General features: G+C 37.1%; 1 protein-coding gene across 1 annotated transcript in view; it reads right to left on the minus strand.

The window, feature by feature from the left end:
• Positions 1 to 15,179, minus strand: part of FNDC3A (fibronectin type III domain containing 3A) — a 118,357-nt gene that overhangs the window by 76,440 nt on the left and 26,738 nt on the right. Inside the window, exon 3 of the mRNA XM_085324995.1 lies at positions 2,413 to 2,488. Within this exon, the coding sequence (XP_085181121.1) occupies positions 2,413 to 2,488 (76 nt within the window). The remainder of the gene's footprint in view (positions 1 to 2,412; positions 2,489 to 15,179) is intronic.

The following is a 15,179-nucleotide window of genomic DNA, read 5'->3' on the forward strand; positions in this document are numbered from 1 at the left end:
GGGGGGGAAGGAGGTCAAAACAAGTATTAGCATATATTGTCAAGAATAAATCAACTTCATACTGATAGCATCTCAACTAAAATTCAGCTATCTAGCTCCATTTCTTTATGCCTGATGCATGTTTATAACGTTCCCCCCAAATCATATTCATCAGGTATTTCCACATCTTTAACTTCAGTAAGACTTGGTAACCAAAAGCATACACCGAAGAAAGTAACAGGGAACTGAGGTGTGGTTTCCTTCTTTAGGGTCARTGCAATAGCCTCTTATGGCCGGAATCCATTTTGTGAACTGGGCAACCATTTTTATTAAAAAAGATATGACTTATCAAGGGCAAACTATGTTTGAGAAGTTGTTGCAGAGCAAATAAGGGCCACCAATACTGTATTACTATCTGCAGTGTATGCTATCTGTGAAACTGTTCACTTTGTATATATCTATATGAAAAAGCTGTTGGGAAAGTAAACTTTCCTCTCATTAGCTGCAATCCGTATGATGAAAAAGTGCAGCATCAATTTTTGAAGGAGTTTCTTCTTTAAGCCAGGGAGACCCAGCAATCCAAGAACAAGTCAAAAAGGCAGAAAGATTTTTCTGGCCCAAAGACCCATATGAAATGGAAACGTCTCAGGAGCGGCAGAAGTAGAAAAACAAAACTACATCCAAGTAAATGTGCATAATACAGGTTCTAATCCAAGAGTAACGAACCTATAGACATGGAAAACCTTCACTAAGTTATGCTCTCTGATTTACTACAGGACTATAAGCTATGTCTTTATGTCCTAGAAGGTGGAAGGATAAGGCAAACATCTAGAGGTTCAAAAAAATTGAGGTTTAGATCCCTAAATGGTTACTTCTACTTTTCAGGGAAGTTGTAAAGAGTGGAGCTTAGGCTTAATGAGTTCCAGGAATGACTGCCTACATAACAACTACTCACTCTCAGATTTAAAGCATGAAGACTTCAGCCATTGATGGCAATCACAACAGAGAGCTGGCTGTTCAAGAGGGATCAGGCAAGGATAAAGGCATGTATCTGTAAGTATCCCGAAAGATTAGGACTGTATCTATACATATACGCTACTAATATTTTTGCAATGCATCAAACAGGCTTGAGGGAAGGGGGAATAACTTGACACTTTCCTTGCCTGGTAGTCTTGAAAGCAAAAAGCCTATCTGATAAATCAAAATTAAAATACAAGGTATGCTGTATTTTGTACCTTAGACTTGAAAACACATCATTAAATTGCAAGACAAAATCCACTATGTTCCTCTTAGATATTGTAAAGTAATTATTACACTGCTATGTTTCAAATAAGCCCAACAAAACTGAGCTGCAACACTGGCTGACTGTGTCTTAAAAGAAGCAATATAATATTGTGCAACCATCATAAAGTTTTGAAGAATGGTTCTAATGAACATGTAAGCTTTAAGAATTGTTGATATAAATTATAATCCAAGGCTTCCCTTTGATCAGTTATGTTGTGGCTAAAGGAACTGCCTAGGACACTGGAAAACAGACTTTGGGCTCTCCTCAGACTTCAGAGAGGGAGAAAAAGGAGCTTGAAGCCACTTGCTTCAGCTTCTCRGGACAGTATTGGTTGAAGCTGAACCTATGTTCAGAAAAAGAGAGTGCTGGATTCATTGGCCCAGCAGAGAAAGTGACTTAGTGCTGCATTTGTGGACAGTCTCTTGTAACACAATAAAGTGAGAGTAACAGTAACATCTGATTGCTCGTTTCTTGCAGCCATAGATAGCCTTAATTTTGTAGTTATTCCAGTTCTCTATAGAAAACAACATCTGTATACAAACAACATCAGTATAGAAAACAAACTCTCTGTTACATATGAGAATGTAATGTTTGGATGAAGTACTTTTAGTTTGAAGCCGAATCTTGACGGAACTTAAAAAGGAGGCAATTTGGCCCCTAGAGGTAACAAACAACTAGTAGTGGGGTAACAGACAGCTACCAGTAAGGTATGGGATAATATAACTAAAATTAGTTATGTTATAATAAAATAATGTCCACGAAATAGCAAAGAATAAAAATATTTTTTTAAAAAAATCTAAATTCAACCCAAATCAACAACCGTAACTTTGAACTTAAAGTCTGTATAATAAATGAGCTTAACTAAAAGCTGGTACAATATCAATTGCTCATTCACTCTGCAGACTGAAATAACTTCTCCCTGCCCCTGCTGAACGTAATTTAGTTTAACCTAATATAGGAAGAAGTGTTTTGTTCATGATAGTTAAGTATAAAACCAAATAATACCTAGTATCTAATCTTTTAGGTCTTTAAATAGACCTTTTATCCAAAACCACCATCCCCACSGTTTTACCTTCAACATCATAAATTGCTTTTTGCCTACCCTAATGCAGAATCAGGAAATATTAAAATAAATACATTAACTTTACCTGTAATGCACTGAAACTGTCCATCTTCTCTTCTTATTGTAAATGCTTCCCCTGGATTAACTTGCACAAGAATAACCTTAAAAATAAGAGTTTTACAATCGTTACACAGGAATATATTACCAAATCCAATATATGCAAAAATAAATTTTCTGGAAGAAAAAAACCACACTTTCTGCTGATTAATAAATACACTATTTTCCACTTAATACTGCTTTCAGCCTTCACTTCACACAGAAAAGAGATAAGAGTAAGAACAAGTACAGATATTTTTAACAAGCATTTTTCAAAGAGTTGTGGCAAGATGAACAATCAGTACTTCTAAGAACTTCATTTTCTGGACTGCTTAGTGTAATTAAAAAAGCTATTTCTATAGCTTACATTATTTCAACAACGAATTACTTTAGCTTCAACATTAATCAAGCCATTATATAAAAGTTTCATAAGGAAGCCTAGAATTCTCAGTGATTGAATTTTAATCGCTACTGCTTGGCAAACAGTTTTCAACATATGGGAAATACTGTGTAATTTCCTTCTTTTCATGGCCTAAGCATGTTTGTAGATTTATTACTGATAAAACAGTATTAGAAGTAATGACAAAGTAAGTGCACCAGATGCACAGCATAAAACATTTTATTTGTGCAAAAACTAATTATCCTAATTCTGTATGACTAAGCAGTGTAGAACTGGTAGAAAAGCATACTCAATAGCTGAAAYAAACAGAGGAAGTCCGACAGGTACCCCAAGAAGATGCCTGTCTCCTTTTCAGACTTCTGTATGCTAATTAAAGCCTGTTTTCCTGTAAGATAAAAAATTTGTAACTACTGAAGAACTCAGATAAAATTACAGGGGGGTGGGAGAGAAAAGCAAATGCCTCTGTATCTGCTAGTATCCAGATGTGCACAAGTTTTTGACCGACTTAGGACGCCCTAACTTCTCAGAGGAGCTTTTCTGGCTGCAGCATGGGCACATCAAAGAATGGACACAATTTTCAGTTCAATCTTCTTGTTCTCCACAGTATGAACTGTGAGAATGAGTAAAGTTGTAAAGCTGTCAAGTCTTAGGGTAATGGCTGGTGCAAGTCCCTTGACTACTGCTTCTGAAGTAACAGGGAATGGGGAATAACTGGTATTACTTCATTGTTTCCATTTCTTGAATGTCAATACCTGCTACCAATGTGGTTGGTAACCTCAGCAGTTATGTTGCCTTGGGAATCTGCTGGTTTTTCTTCTCCAGACCTCTGCTGCAGGACATYCGAATTGGTGGCTCCTGCTAGCAAGAGCAAATTGAAGCATGGAGATAGATGTCCTGCTCCAACTGCTGCAGGTGGGCAATCTCTCTCTTGATTTTTTTTTGCACACAGGTTTCCCCTGTGAGAAGCCTTTGCTGTTTACCCACAGCTATCTTAGAAGACACAGGCTCAACCCTATAGTCATTGCATAGCACAGAGATGAGAGTTCAGCAGTGATTGTGCCATGTGGCGATGGGTCTATGATAGAGTCCAGTACTGTATTGATGCTCATGATGTCATCAGACTTTCACTTCTCTGAGGGCATCTCAATTCCACAGCCAACAGGGCTGGGAGACTGCCTGGCTGAATGCTACTCCTCTGGCAGATGAATTAGATGCTCAGTTTTCAGGGACAGGAAATAGATCTTTTCTCTCTGCAGTATCAGTCTGCTTGATGCCTAGTTACATATTTGACTAGCTCCCACTTTCAGCCTCGCTTTTACATTGTAGCCACAACTGTTCCAAGGCAGGCTGTATTTGTTGGCAAGAGTGCCAAAATGAAGTCTGAATCAGGGCTGAAGCAGTTTCCCAAGCTTCAAACACAGCTGGTTTCAAAAGCCTTTGTGCTGGGGTAAAGTTTGTTAATGTGACCAGTGCCTGGTTCTCTGCCTTTTACTTGCTGCTGAACCCCACAGCATCATAACTGCTTTGAGGGGGACATTTTTGACACTCACTTGCCTCCTGAATAGCTACATACTGCMATGAGAAAAATTAAAGCTGCATACTTGTAAGGATACTGATACCTTCTTGGCCAGCAGGGATATTACCGAGGAGAGAGGGCTTCCCTTATAAACAACACGTCTGCTGAACATAATCAAAAATGCAAAGAAATTTCTATGAACAATTCATGTTACCTGTTTCTTTAAAGTATCACGTGTTAGGCAAATAAAATCTACAGATTRCTAGTTTTTAACTTCCCCATCTCATTCCAGCCTTCCCTTGTACAGACTTGCACATTCCATTCTCCAGCATGCTACCTCATGCACCTCAGTGTCAGTATTTACCAAAAATCGAGCTTACATGCCAAATACTCCAATTCTCAGTTTCGTTCCGCTCTTGGGCAAAATCTTCGTGTTGGCTAGCACTAAATGAAAAGCTTTGGAAAAACTTGTGGTTCAGCCTCTTTTCCCATGCTTCATTCCTTGTGTGACAAACCCTGTTGTTTCATTCACAAAAGCTCTCCAGAAGTTAATATGCATTTTTCCATCTAGATTTCTGCTGCCTTTACAATAATCACAGTAATCTGAAAAACTCATTTGTGATTTGTCAACCTCRGTGAAAGGCATGCTTAATATAGCCACTTTTCAAATGCCGTTTCTTCTTCTGAAGCAAACAAGCTCTACGGACTTCGCAACTTTAACAAAATAATGGGAACTTAAGACTTGCCTCAGAATCCTATATATGCATCTCAAAGCCAACTATAACAAAACTTAAGAAAATCAACAGTGTAATTTCTCAATACTAACAAAACTATGACAACTGCACATATTTTGAACTTGAGAAAAAAGTAAGTCACTGCTATTGAGAAATGGAGTATTAGGTCAACAACTAATTTTGTGCCATTTTCACTGGGAATGAAAATTGTTTCCTTTAAACAACTATTTAATGATAAGCCACATGACCTCAGTGCAGTTCCTGATGAAAAATAGTCTRTATCAATCACTTTATCAGCATCTCTTTCCTAGAGAGATTAGCATACAAATTGACATGACTGCAGCTATATACTTACCCTAAAAAGTTCCTGCATGAATGAAACAAAATGACTGGTCAATATGACTAAAGCATGAAATACCTGAAACATCAGCTCCCAACCAGAGTTTTACAGTGAAATTTCATTATTTTTCAGTGGTATTTAATTCATTCTAAAAAAGGACATTTTAGATGATTAATCCTGATCAAATAGAAATTTAAACTTTTTTGGTGGTTCAATTAAATAGGCATGGGTTACAGAGAACTGGTATTTCTTAGTGCAACGGTAGCCAGAAAATCCAGCCTAAAACACAGAAAGGCATTGCAAAAAGGAACAGTACTGATTAAAACCCTTTATAGTATAGAATATTTGACTTTTTTTCCCCTTAGAAACGTTCACTTTGCTGCTCAATCATGTTTCAGGATACATAACCTGGATTGGCAAAGACCAGTTTCCCCAACAAGACTGAATTATGCCGTATATTAGAAAGCTCATCAGGGTTTTGCCAAAATCCATGTTTAAACTCATGGCTSGGTCAGTGGTTCAAATCGGTGGTCCACTGACACAGTAACTGAAGATACTATTTAGTGACTGCATGTGAACCTGGCCACTTTTTGCAGTTTCTCTCTGCTGTCCATGAATCTGCTTAAACTCTTTGAATCTGTTCGTACTGTTTGACTCCATAACCTATGGCAGCAAGTTCCTGAAGCTCACCTTTTTTTATTCATTTTAAACCCACCTCCTACTAGTTTCAAGTGCTCCCTAGCTGCTGTATATGAGATCTGGTGAACAACAGTTCTGTAGAAGTTTTCTCTATCTCCGTTATTTTTGTAAATCATGAGTTATATTTTTACTCCTCCCTGCTGCTAGACTCTGCAAACTTCATTGCAGTGCTTTTAGTCTCTCAGACTTTCTAACTCTGGAAAAAATGAATTTGATAAAAAAAAAAAAACAGCTGAAATTGGAGAAAAGTTAGAAGACTAAGGATACAAATAACAAAATACAAAAGACAGATCTATAAGACAGAGCTGCAGCCACCTCGAGTCAGAGGGCTGCTCCCTCAAAAAGAAGTTTTCATACCAAATGATAATGCCTAGAAGACTTAGAAGAAGCTTTTATCAGCCCAAAGTAAAGGCTACAGAAGCCAAAATAAGATTCCTATACATATTTCTCTCCACTGACATGATTACAGCAATGCCTTTCAAAGGTAGGAGGGACAGAGTGGTGTTTATGATACAGAGCCAGCTAATCCTGTTGGTTCAAACATTAGCTTGCACACTAATTAAATAAGGCCCCAAAAAAACATTACCTCCATGGAAATACATATAAAAGTGACCCTTCACTCTGTCAGTAAGATGCACACTTCTGCAAGCTACTCTACACATCCACATTACTAAGAGAGGGATCGATGTATTAGCAGAGTGCCACATTTCAAGGTGATTTCAGCCAGCTGAGAAGAAAGAAAGGTAGCGTAAGACTGTGGCACCACAAGTCTGCATTTACGTTACAACACAGAGRGGAAAGTTTTCCAAATGCCAAAAAACACACAAAGGCATGACAAAAGACAGACAAGCTTGTGCAATTATTAAGTGTTCCCTGCACACACTACATGCCTGTCTTTACCTRGTGGTTGGTAAGCAAAATCGAAATAAAACCAATGGACTTTACCACAAAGTATCAAAGTCGACTTAATCCTGGTCCTAGGCTCTAGCTGATGTGAAAGGCTCACAGACCAAGGAAACAAAAAACTTAAGCCTAAATTACAAATTGTGACAGTTTTAAGCGAGTATCTTTCCATAGTAGAAACTGTAAATACAACTGTAAATACAACTGGAGGTTCAAGATATTTCTATCCCTGAGGAAGAAATAAAAGGGAAGCCACACAGCCACACTTTCCAACAGGTAAAACCTGGAAGTCAATCAATCAGATCTTAATCTTTTTTTTTCTTTTCTTCTTTTCTTTTATTTTTTTTTTAATTAGTTGTCTGCCAGGATTTACTCAGTACCTAAGAAGAGATGCTTCACAGCAAGTTTTACATATTTTTGTTCTTTTGCTCCCCGTTATATGCACCAGAGGAAGTTCTCTGAATAGACCTCAACTGCTAAAGAACGAGGCTCCTTCCCCAAACACCCACTCGTGTGTATGCACACATGCAGGCAATACAGCCTTGCCCCAAGGAAAACAGTCAGAAACAGGAAAAATAGCATCTCAAAAAGTTCTGCTTCTTCTGTCAACTATAAATACCGTTGATCTATGAGTGAAAAGAGGTTTTGAGGGGAAAAAAATACTACGCAAAATGATTATTGCTACTGTATAATACACCCAAAGATAATATTTTGACAWACTATTCAGAATCTAGAGGTTTAAATTTAAATTAAAAAGTAAATGACTAGAAGTACAGTGATGATATTTAATGCAAGCAGAAAAGCAGTAAAATCCAAAATTAAGACAATTGCTAAATTTCTCCCCTACCCTGCTGCATACAGGTATAAAGTGATTTGTGGAAATATTTGCAGATCACAGGTTTGAACAAGGTTTATGAAGAAGAGACTAGTTTAAACTTTCCACACAAGGATGATTCTTAGTATTGTTTAAACTGTGGTTTTATAATATACTGTATCTTTCAAAAGGACAGGACTGAAATACATACCTAATTTTGAGCCAACACAAACACTAAGAGATTCAGTTAAGATGCAGCCAAATTTTGTTTACAAGTTTAGTATTCAGAGTCACTTTTTCAAATCTTTTATAGCAGATAAACTACTCTCCCCAAATAAAAGCTTTTATAGCTGAAAGATTTTGTATATGTAGAAAAGTTATTAGTAACTGAATATACAACACTATTTAAAAAAACATTTAGTTTTCCCCAGTACCTATGGGTGGATTTCTAATCAGTGAAGTCTTAGTTGAAAGAAAGCAAAATCATCATTTTTGAGTTGGGATACATGACAAACATTTTTGTATTTCTAAAGAACCCATAAGTGTCAAGCTCTTTATTTTATGCCTCTCTGAAACGTATACTTTCTCAAAACATTTGTCAGCAAAGATTATCAGCCTTTTGAAGAGGAAAAGGGAAAAAAGTTTATTTTTTAAATCCAGACTAAAATCAAAACAAAATCAAAAATATATTACACTACATGCATTGCATCACATGCAAAGTTGTGGGATAAGTGCACATGAGAACTGCCGCTGCGTTCTTTCCACTGACTACTACTGTCTATCACTACGCAGATAGGAAAACTAAAGAAACAGGGTTGAATTTCAGTGTAAAAGATGCTTAGAATCCTTCTTCTAGAAGTAGTTAGTTATACTTCCTGCATTCACATATCACTCCTAAGTAACTGAAATCTGGGAACATTTTCCAATTTTTCCAATCAAATTAAACGCCTCTGAAAATACATAGGAACGCTAATAGAGCTATCACTAAATAGATCATAATAAAATATATCCCTTAGCAGTAAAACACAAACCCAGATTCTGGCATACTTATCAAAAATATTGAAAATGTGAAGAAGTTGGTAAGAAGGCAAGGAGAAAGTGCAGGGGAAATCCACAAAGATATTACTTTATCTGTTGCAAAAATCATATATAGTATAAAGAAGTGTATGTTACATTACAACAGTGGTTATGACATATTTGAAAGAAATGTATAATAAGGGACAGCTACATCTCTGTACAACAGGAAGGACTACAAATTGGAACAAAACAGTACCACTGGGGAAAAAAAAAAAAAAAAGCTCTGGTTTTGTCCCATTCTATTGTACCTACAAAGATAACAGGTTTCTAAAAAGACCTCTGAAATCATAATTTAAAAAAGGTCAATCAACTGATTTCTATAAAAGCAGAAATAATACTCTTTTCTGAGGTGTTTTACTAGGAAGTAGAGACAAGAGCTTCAGGGTTGTGGGGTTGTATCTTTTGATTAAACATATTTATATTTAGCATTATATAGGTGTCGAATAAGTAAAAAACAATTGTCAAAAAAATCACAAACGATGGAAAGACTGCATACTAAAATCTTCTCTCTGAATGCACTAGTAAAATCACAGCAATGTGAAAAAAAAAAAAAGACAGCAGGGGTTTGTCTAAAAATACTGCCAGTGAAATTAGCTCAGCAATACTGATGAGAAGTATTTTTAGTCAAAAGGACAAAGATGAACTCAATTTTCAATTTTATGCAATTTACAAAATTAGGGGAAAAATTCTAGATAACATTCTTGGCCATTCTGACTTCAGAAATTTTAAAAACATTCAACTAAATCTGTTCAGAGGATGGTACAGCCAAGTCCTTTTTAAAGATGTATGCTGCATCTTTAACAGCCTGTCTGCAATGAGATTAAAAAAACTGGGTGTATTTCTGTATTTTACCCTGAAAAGGGTGAAGACAACACAACCCACAACTTCTAGGCAAAGCCCCATTCGTGCTCTGTCATCAGGGTATGTATTCAGAACAATTACATTTTCCTCTGCGAATAGCTCAAGCAAGATGATAATTAGCAGAACGCTTAATCTAGTAACCCACTGCAAAAGCCTTAGCACTTGCACTTACTGTTGCTCGCATCCTTTTATTTCTCTCATTCAACTGGGGCTACCCACAGTGACAAAAGATGAGGGAAGAYGCAACAGTCACCGCTCCGGATGCTCCAATCTGTTCCATTCACTAAACACCGAGGTAATCGCCGTGGATGTGCCGGGCACCGGCCCCCCCTTCATTTCACAGGGCACCTTAACCTAACCGCCATACCAGAGGAGCTCGCTTTATCTTCCTCTCTAGTCGTGCATCCCTAAAGCATGTGGAGGCAGGACGTGAAAGGTAGGATCAATTATCAATATAGTCAGCAATACCTACCTCAAGCTTTCCTTCCTATCAAATTAGCCAGCGTACAGTGAGCTTCCTGCTGTACACGAATGTATCATGTCACCATAGCAACTAAATCAACAAATAGCTACTGCAGCATCTGCTTCGGGATCATCTAACGTCAGTCAACAGAAGGTTCGGATTTAAGAGAACAAAGCTTCCGAATATATTCCATTTTATAACTATTTTTATTTTAGTCTCCTGATTCCCAGACAGGCTACAAGAGCTGGGAATGAACCAACTTCTGACTTTACGCTTGAAGATATGATGCAACTCGTGACTTGAGCTTGCAAGCAAGTCAAAAGGGAGGGGGAACCACACACACTATTACAGAATAAAAAATGTGTCAAAAATGGTTATCAACTGGATATATATTATTATAATTGTTCCTAAATATTTTGTACTGTGTGTTTTTCAGGTACATTAGGAGATATGAGAAGAAAAAAGTATATTCTCCAAAACTGCTCTATAGTTCACTATYTGTCTTAAGTAAGATCATAATCAGAAAGATTTGTTAAGTAGATATTCATATTTAAGATGTTTCAGCTGGCTGACTAAAATGGTTTCCTTATATTACTTTCCACTGAAAAACTGAACTGAAATCACCCAAGCTCACTTCTACTGTCATTAATCCAGTGGTAACCRGGGTCCATTGGTATACTCTCTCCTGCAGAAAGCCAGCTGTGTAGGGCRGTACACTCATCCCTCCCTTCCCAGGGGGAAGGTACTTCAGATAAACCAGACTGCTGCATACAGGGTAAGTGTTAATCCATAAGCAGACAACATATCAAATTGTTATGAAGCTTTGTTTCATAACTGGAATGTGACATTAGACTACTGGTTAAATATTCCCTGAGGTATAGAAAACTTAAGTAKTTTGACAGTAATGTCCTCAAAAGTAATCAGTACATAATGTAAGCATAYGCACACATATACGCTTTTAAATAAAGTTACTCAAATCTACAGTCCAATTAAAAAAAAAATTGCCACTAGGGTAAGTTCAAATGTTAGGAATATAACTTGAACAGCATGGAATTCTTTATCAAGTAAACATTTTCTAGGCTCAAGATATCAGTTAACCAGAATCATTTCATTATCTAAAATACTCATTTTCAGGATTCAGTGGGGCTATTTTTCCRTCAGTGTCTTTCATTTTAGTTAAAGCCACTATGCCTAATATGACTCTACAAAGCAGAGTCCAATGAACAGGGAAAACTGGACACATCCAGGATCATGATTCTATTGGAGCTCTGCCACTGACTTACTGGTATTTGTGGGYTTGTCAGCTCTTCTATGTCATAGCTTTCCCAGTTGTAGGGCTAGGACAGTGGTATTTGTGGTTTATTAAAGACTACTGATGAAAGAACACTAGGACTTGAGGGCTGTTTTTTGCTAGTAGCACAGGAACTGCCAGATGGAACCATATCTGTGGTCCATCTAAGGTGATGCCAGTCATGAACACAGAACAAGTTATTTTTGTTATTTATTTTTTATTTATTTTTATTTATTTATTGATTTTTGTGTTCAAAATATGCTGTCCATATCATATTGATACTAATCAGCTTAGAAGCCAGTCCTTCCTAGAATCAAAAGCACTAACATTTAAAAAAACTAGTTAAATGGACAAATGCAAAAAAAAAAAAGTATGTAAGTTTATTACAGACCACATAAGAATATAAAATAGGAAGAAAACTAGCAAATCAGTAATAAAAAGTGAACTAAAATGCAGTTAGTGTTTGGCAATTTAAAACAATTTAATAATTTCATGCTTGTCTCTATATCAGTCTTCTTTGAAAGATGCTTTTAAGAAAGAGTTAGTTGCAAATGATATTTTTGACATCTTATCAAATTTCCTAAATACTTCCTCCCTCAACATCTATTTTGGTGAATAACCTATAAAAAGTTCTAAAAACTTTAAGATGAGCTCTATACTACTTCATATTGCTTCATGGCAGATTAAGCACACAACATTGCTGTGGTATCTATATGGAAAAGCAGCATTATGTCTTAAGTTCTCTTCTGCTTTTAGTATGACTGATAGAAGAAAACATGCTTCTCATCCTCATTTACAGGTGTCCCGGACACCAATCTTTGTCCAATTAACACGAGGCAACGCTCTTAACACTAAAAGTGTAACGTGCCACATTAATCACCAAARAATTGGAGTTTGCTCGAATAAATTAAGTGTCACACAATCAAACAATTCTCTACTCTAACATCTGTTAATACTGACCAATAACCTACCCCCTTCATACATGAAGATAATAAAGATCAGAGGAGATGATCTTCAGGACTAAGAAGGAATATTTTGTTTTTTAAACATAGACATTATTTCAGCTTGGACACTTTGGCTGACTCACATAATGGCAGCATGTTCCATAAAAAAACTTTTCAGTAAGTCTTCTAAAGCCTMTGTGTTTTTTTTCCAGCAGTGAGAGCAGCGAGAACTCACATTGTGCCATTTTTCTAAAACACAGCTGATGGAGGTAATAAAAACCAGCAAACATTTCATCTTTAACACTGTTACAAGATACTGTCAGCACTACTGTAAGCACTCAGGAGACAGAACATCCCTAGAACGAACTGGAAACAGGAAGAGGTTGGAAAGATGACGAGACTGTTCAGTGACAACGAAAAGGAAGAAAAAGGGGTAATATCAGAAAGCTGATCACAGGTTGAAGAAACAGATGAAGAAAGGAAGCTGTGTTTTGTAAAAACAGGAGGTCTTCTGAGTAGAACTACTTTAGGATAAATGTTAAAATTTGCATCTAATGTCACTGATAGAGATGTTCAGGCCTTCTTATTAGCATCTAAACAGTGTCAGTGCATGTTCCATATAGCAGCTGTGTCATTTCTTATTACTGGAAAATATTTACATTTTTAAATCTACTTATTGTTTCTGCTTTGTCTCTTTGCTTTTGCATTCTGCAATTCTCACAGCTTGGCTAAACAGTCTTGATTTCTTTCATTTACAGAAAGCCCAATCTGTTTCATTAGCATTGCAACAGTCTGTGGTTACTAGATAGCATACAGAAAACTTACTATCTAAACCAGTCCCACTACTGTATCTTTAAAATCATAAAATACATAAACATAAAGGAACAGAAACATTTGTGCTTCAAAGTTTTAAGCTACTCCTTGTTTTCTGAGGATTATAAGGAAACAGCGTTAGCAGCTGTCTCTGAACTTTGGAACTCTGAATCATCTGGTCCTGGTCACTAGTTAGAAACCACAGAATCACAGAACCAGTAAGGTTGGAAGGGACCTCTGGAGATCATCTAGTCCAACCTCCCTGCTCAGCAGGGTCACCTAGTGCATGTCAGACAGGGTTGCATCCAGGTGGGCCTTGAAGATCTCCAGAGAAGGAGACTCCMCAACCTCTCTGGGCAACCTGTTCCAATGCTCCGTCACTCTCACAGKGAAGAAATTCCCCCTCACGTTCACATCAAGCTCTATAAATAAAAACTGCAAGACAACCAGATTCTTCTCATTTCATGATGGTTTGCTGTTTGAAGTCCACATGACCAGCTCTACACTGCTAAGCAAAACTGGGTAAGGGATAGAAAGCATACCACACAGCAGTGGTGAGGGCTAAGCTTGCAGCTCTGACTTTCTAGGAGCTAGCCTCCTCAATAAGCAGGCTTATGTACAGTGCTAATTTGCAGCAGACCAAAACAGAAATTAGGGAATAAGCTTTCATTTAAGTTGTATCTAGATGCATTAAAAGGTAGAAGAATGTCAATTTAATTTTGGAAAACAGTAAGTAATTTAATAAAGGTTATTCTCTGAACTGAAGATACTTGTGTTCATGACAATTCCAAAAAAAAAAAATTTTTGCTTAACTGCTTAAGATGCTACAAATATTTATGTACACACTTAAAAGTTCAGAGAATCGACAATCTAAGTCTTCTAATATTGCTGTAGAAATCAAGTGAAGGGCTACACATCATTCAAAAAAAACTCAGGCACTTCACAGATTTTTAACCTGATTCACAACAATTTTTTAAATGTTGCATTTAAAATGAAAACTTCTCTTCCTGTAAATGATCCTGTCTTCTTCASAACTCTTGAAGAATCAAAATAACCCTGCAATTATTCTGAGTAAACCAAAAGACTTTTTCAAYTGTACTTCAACTATATGTATTCTGCAATTTCAGCCCTTTGATTGCAGGCTGTACTTGTAGTTGCCAGTAAACCGGCAGTAAAATGCCAGTAAACGTGCAGTACTGTATGTTGAGTAAGTACTATTCAATGTTCCACTATGCTAGCAACATTTCCGAAGACTGCGTCCCTTCAGTCTCTCTGGATCAGTCTTAAGGATCCTGCTGCTGAGGAGAGAGGAAGAATTAGTGCTGGTCAGCACTAAGTTGAAACAAGCTAAGCAGCTGTGTCATCTTTAGAGCCTGTCATTAATATCTTGCCTCTGTACCACACCTAACAATAAGAAGAAATCCCGCAACGAACCTTACAAACACAAGAGCTGACTGAGATGAAGAAGCTGAGGCAGACAGCTACAAGATTTGCTAATGACAACGACAGTCAACGGCATACCAAAGAATTGAACGTAAGCATGAGGATTTGAACTTCCTTGAAAGAATTTCCTTGTCAGTAACATCTGAACGTGCCTGAAAATGCACGTAACCAGTTTGGCATCCACTGAGAAACAAYATACAGTGTTATAAAGCAGTCACGATCAACCTGTGGCCCAGCAGCTGAATACATTGTTTCGGAGAGGTCAAAACTACAATTTATCCTCTATCTCCCTAGGCGGAGAGAGASACATTTCAGCACTCACCCTGCTTTGCTTCAGCTGTCTGAAGTACAAAAAAGAGAACCCAGAAAGAAGGACAGACACTCAGTTGTATTTCTCTCCTCTATAAACAGTGAGTTACCAAAACAGTGGGTCACTGGTGGAGTGCACAGCAGTTCAG

Source organism: Rhea americana, unplaced genomic scaffold, assembly GCF_003343005.1.
Source record: "Rhea americana isolate MKP2758 unplaced genomic scaffold, rheAme1 scaffold_95, whole genome shotgun sequence".
Lineage (NCBI taxonomy): Eukaryota > Metazoa > Chordata > Aves > Rheiformes > Rheidae > Rhea > Rhea americana.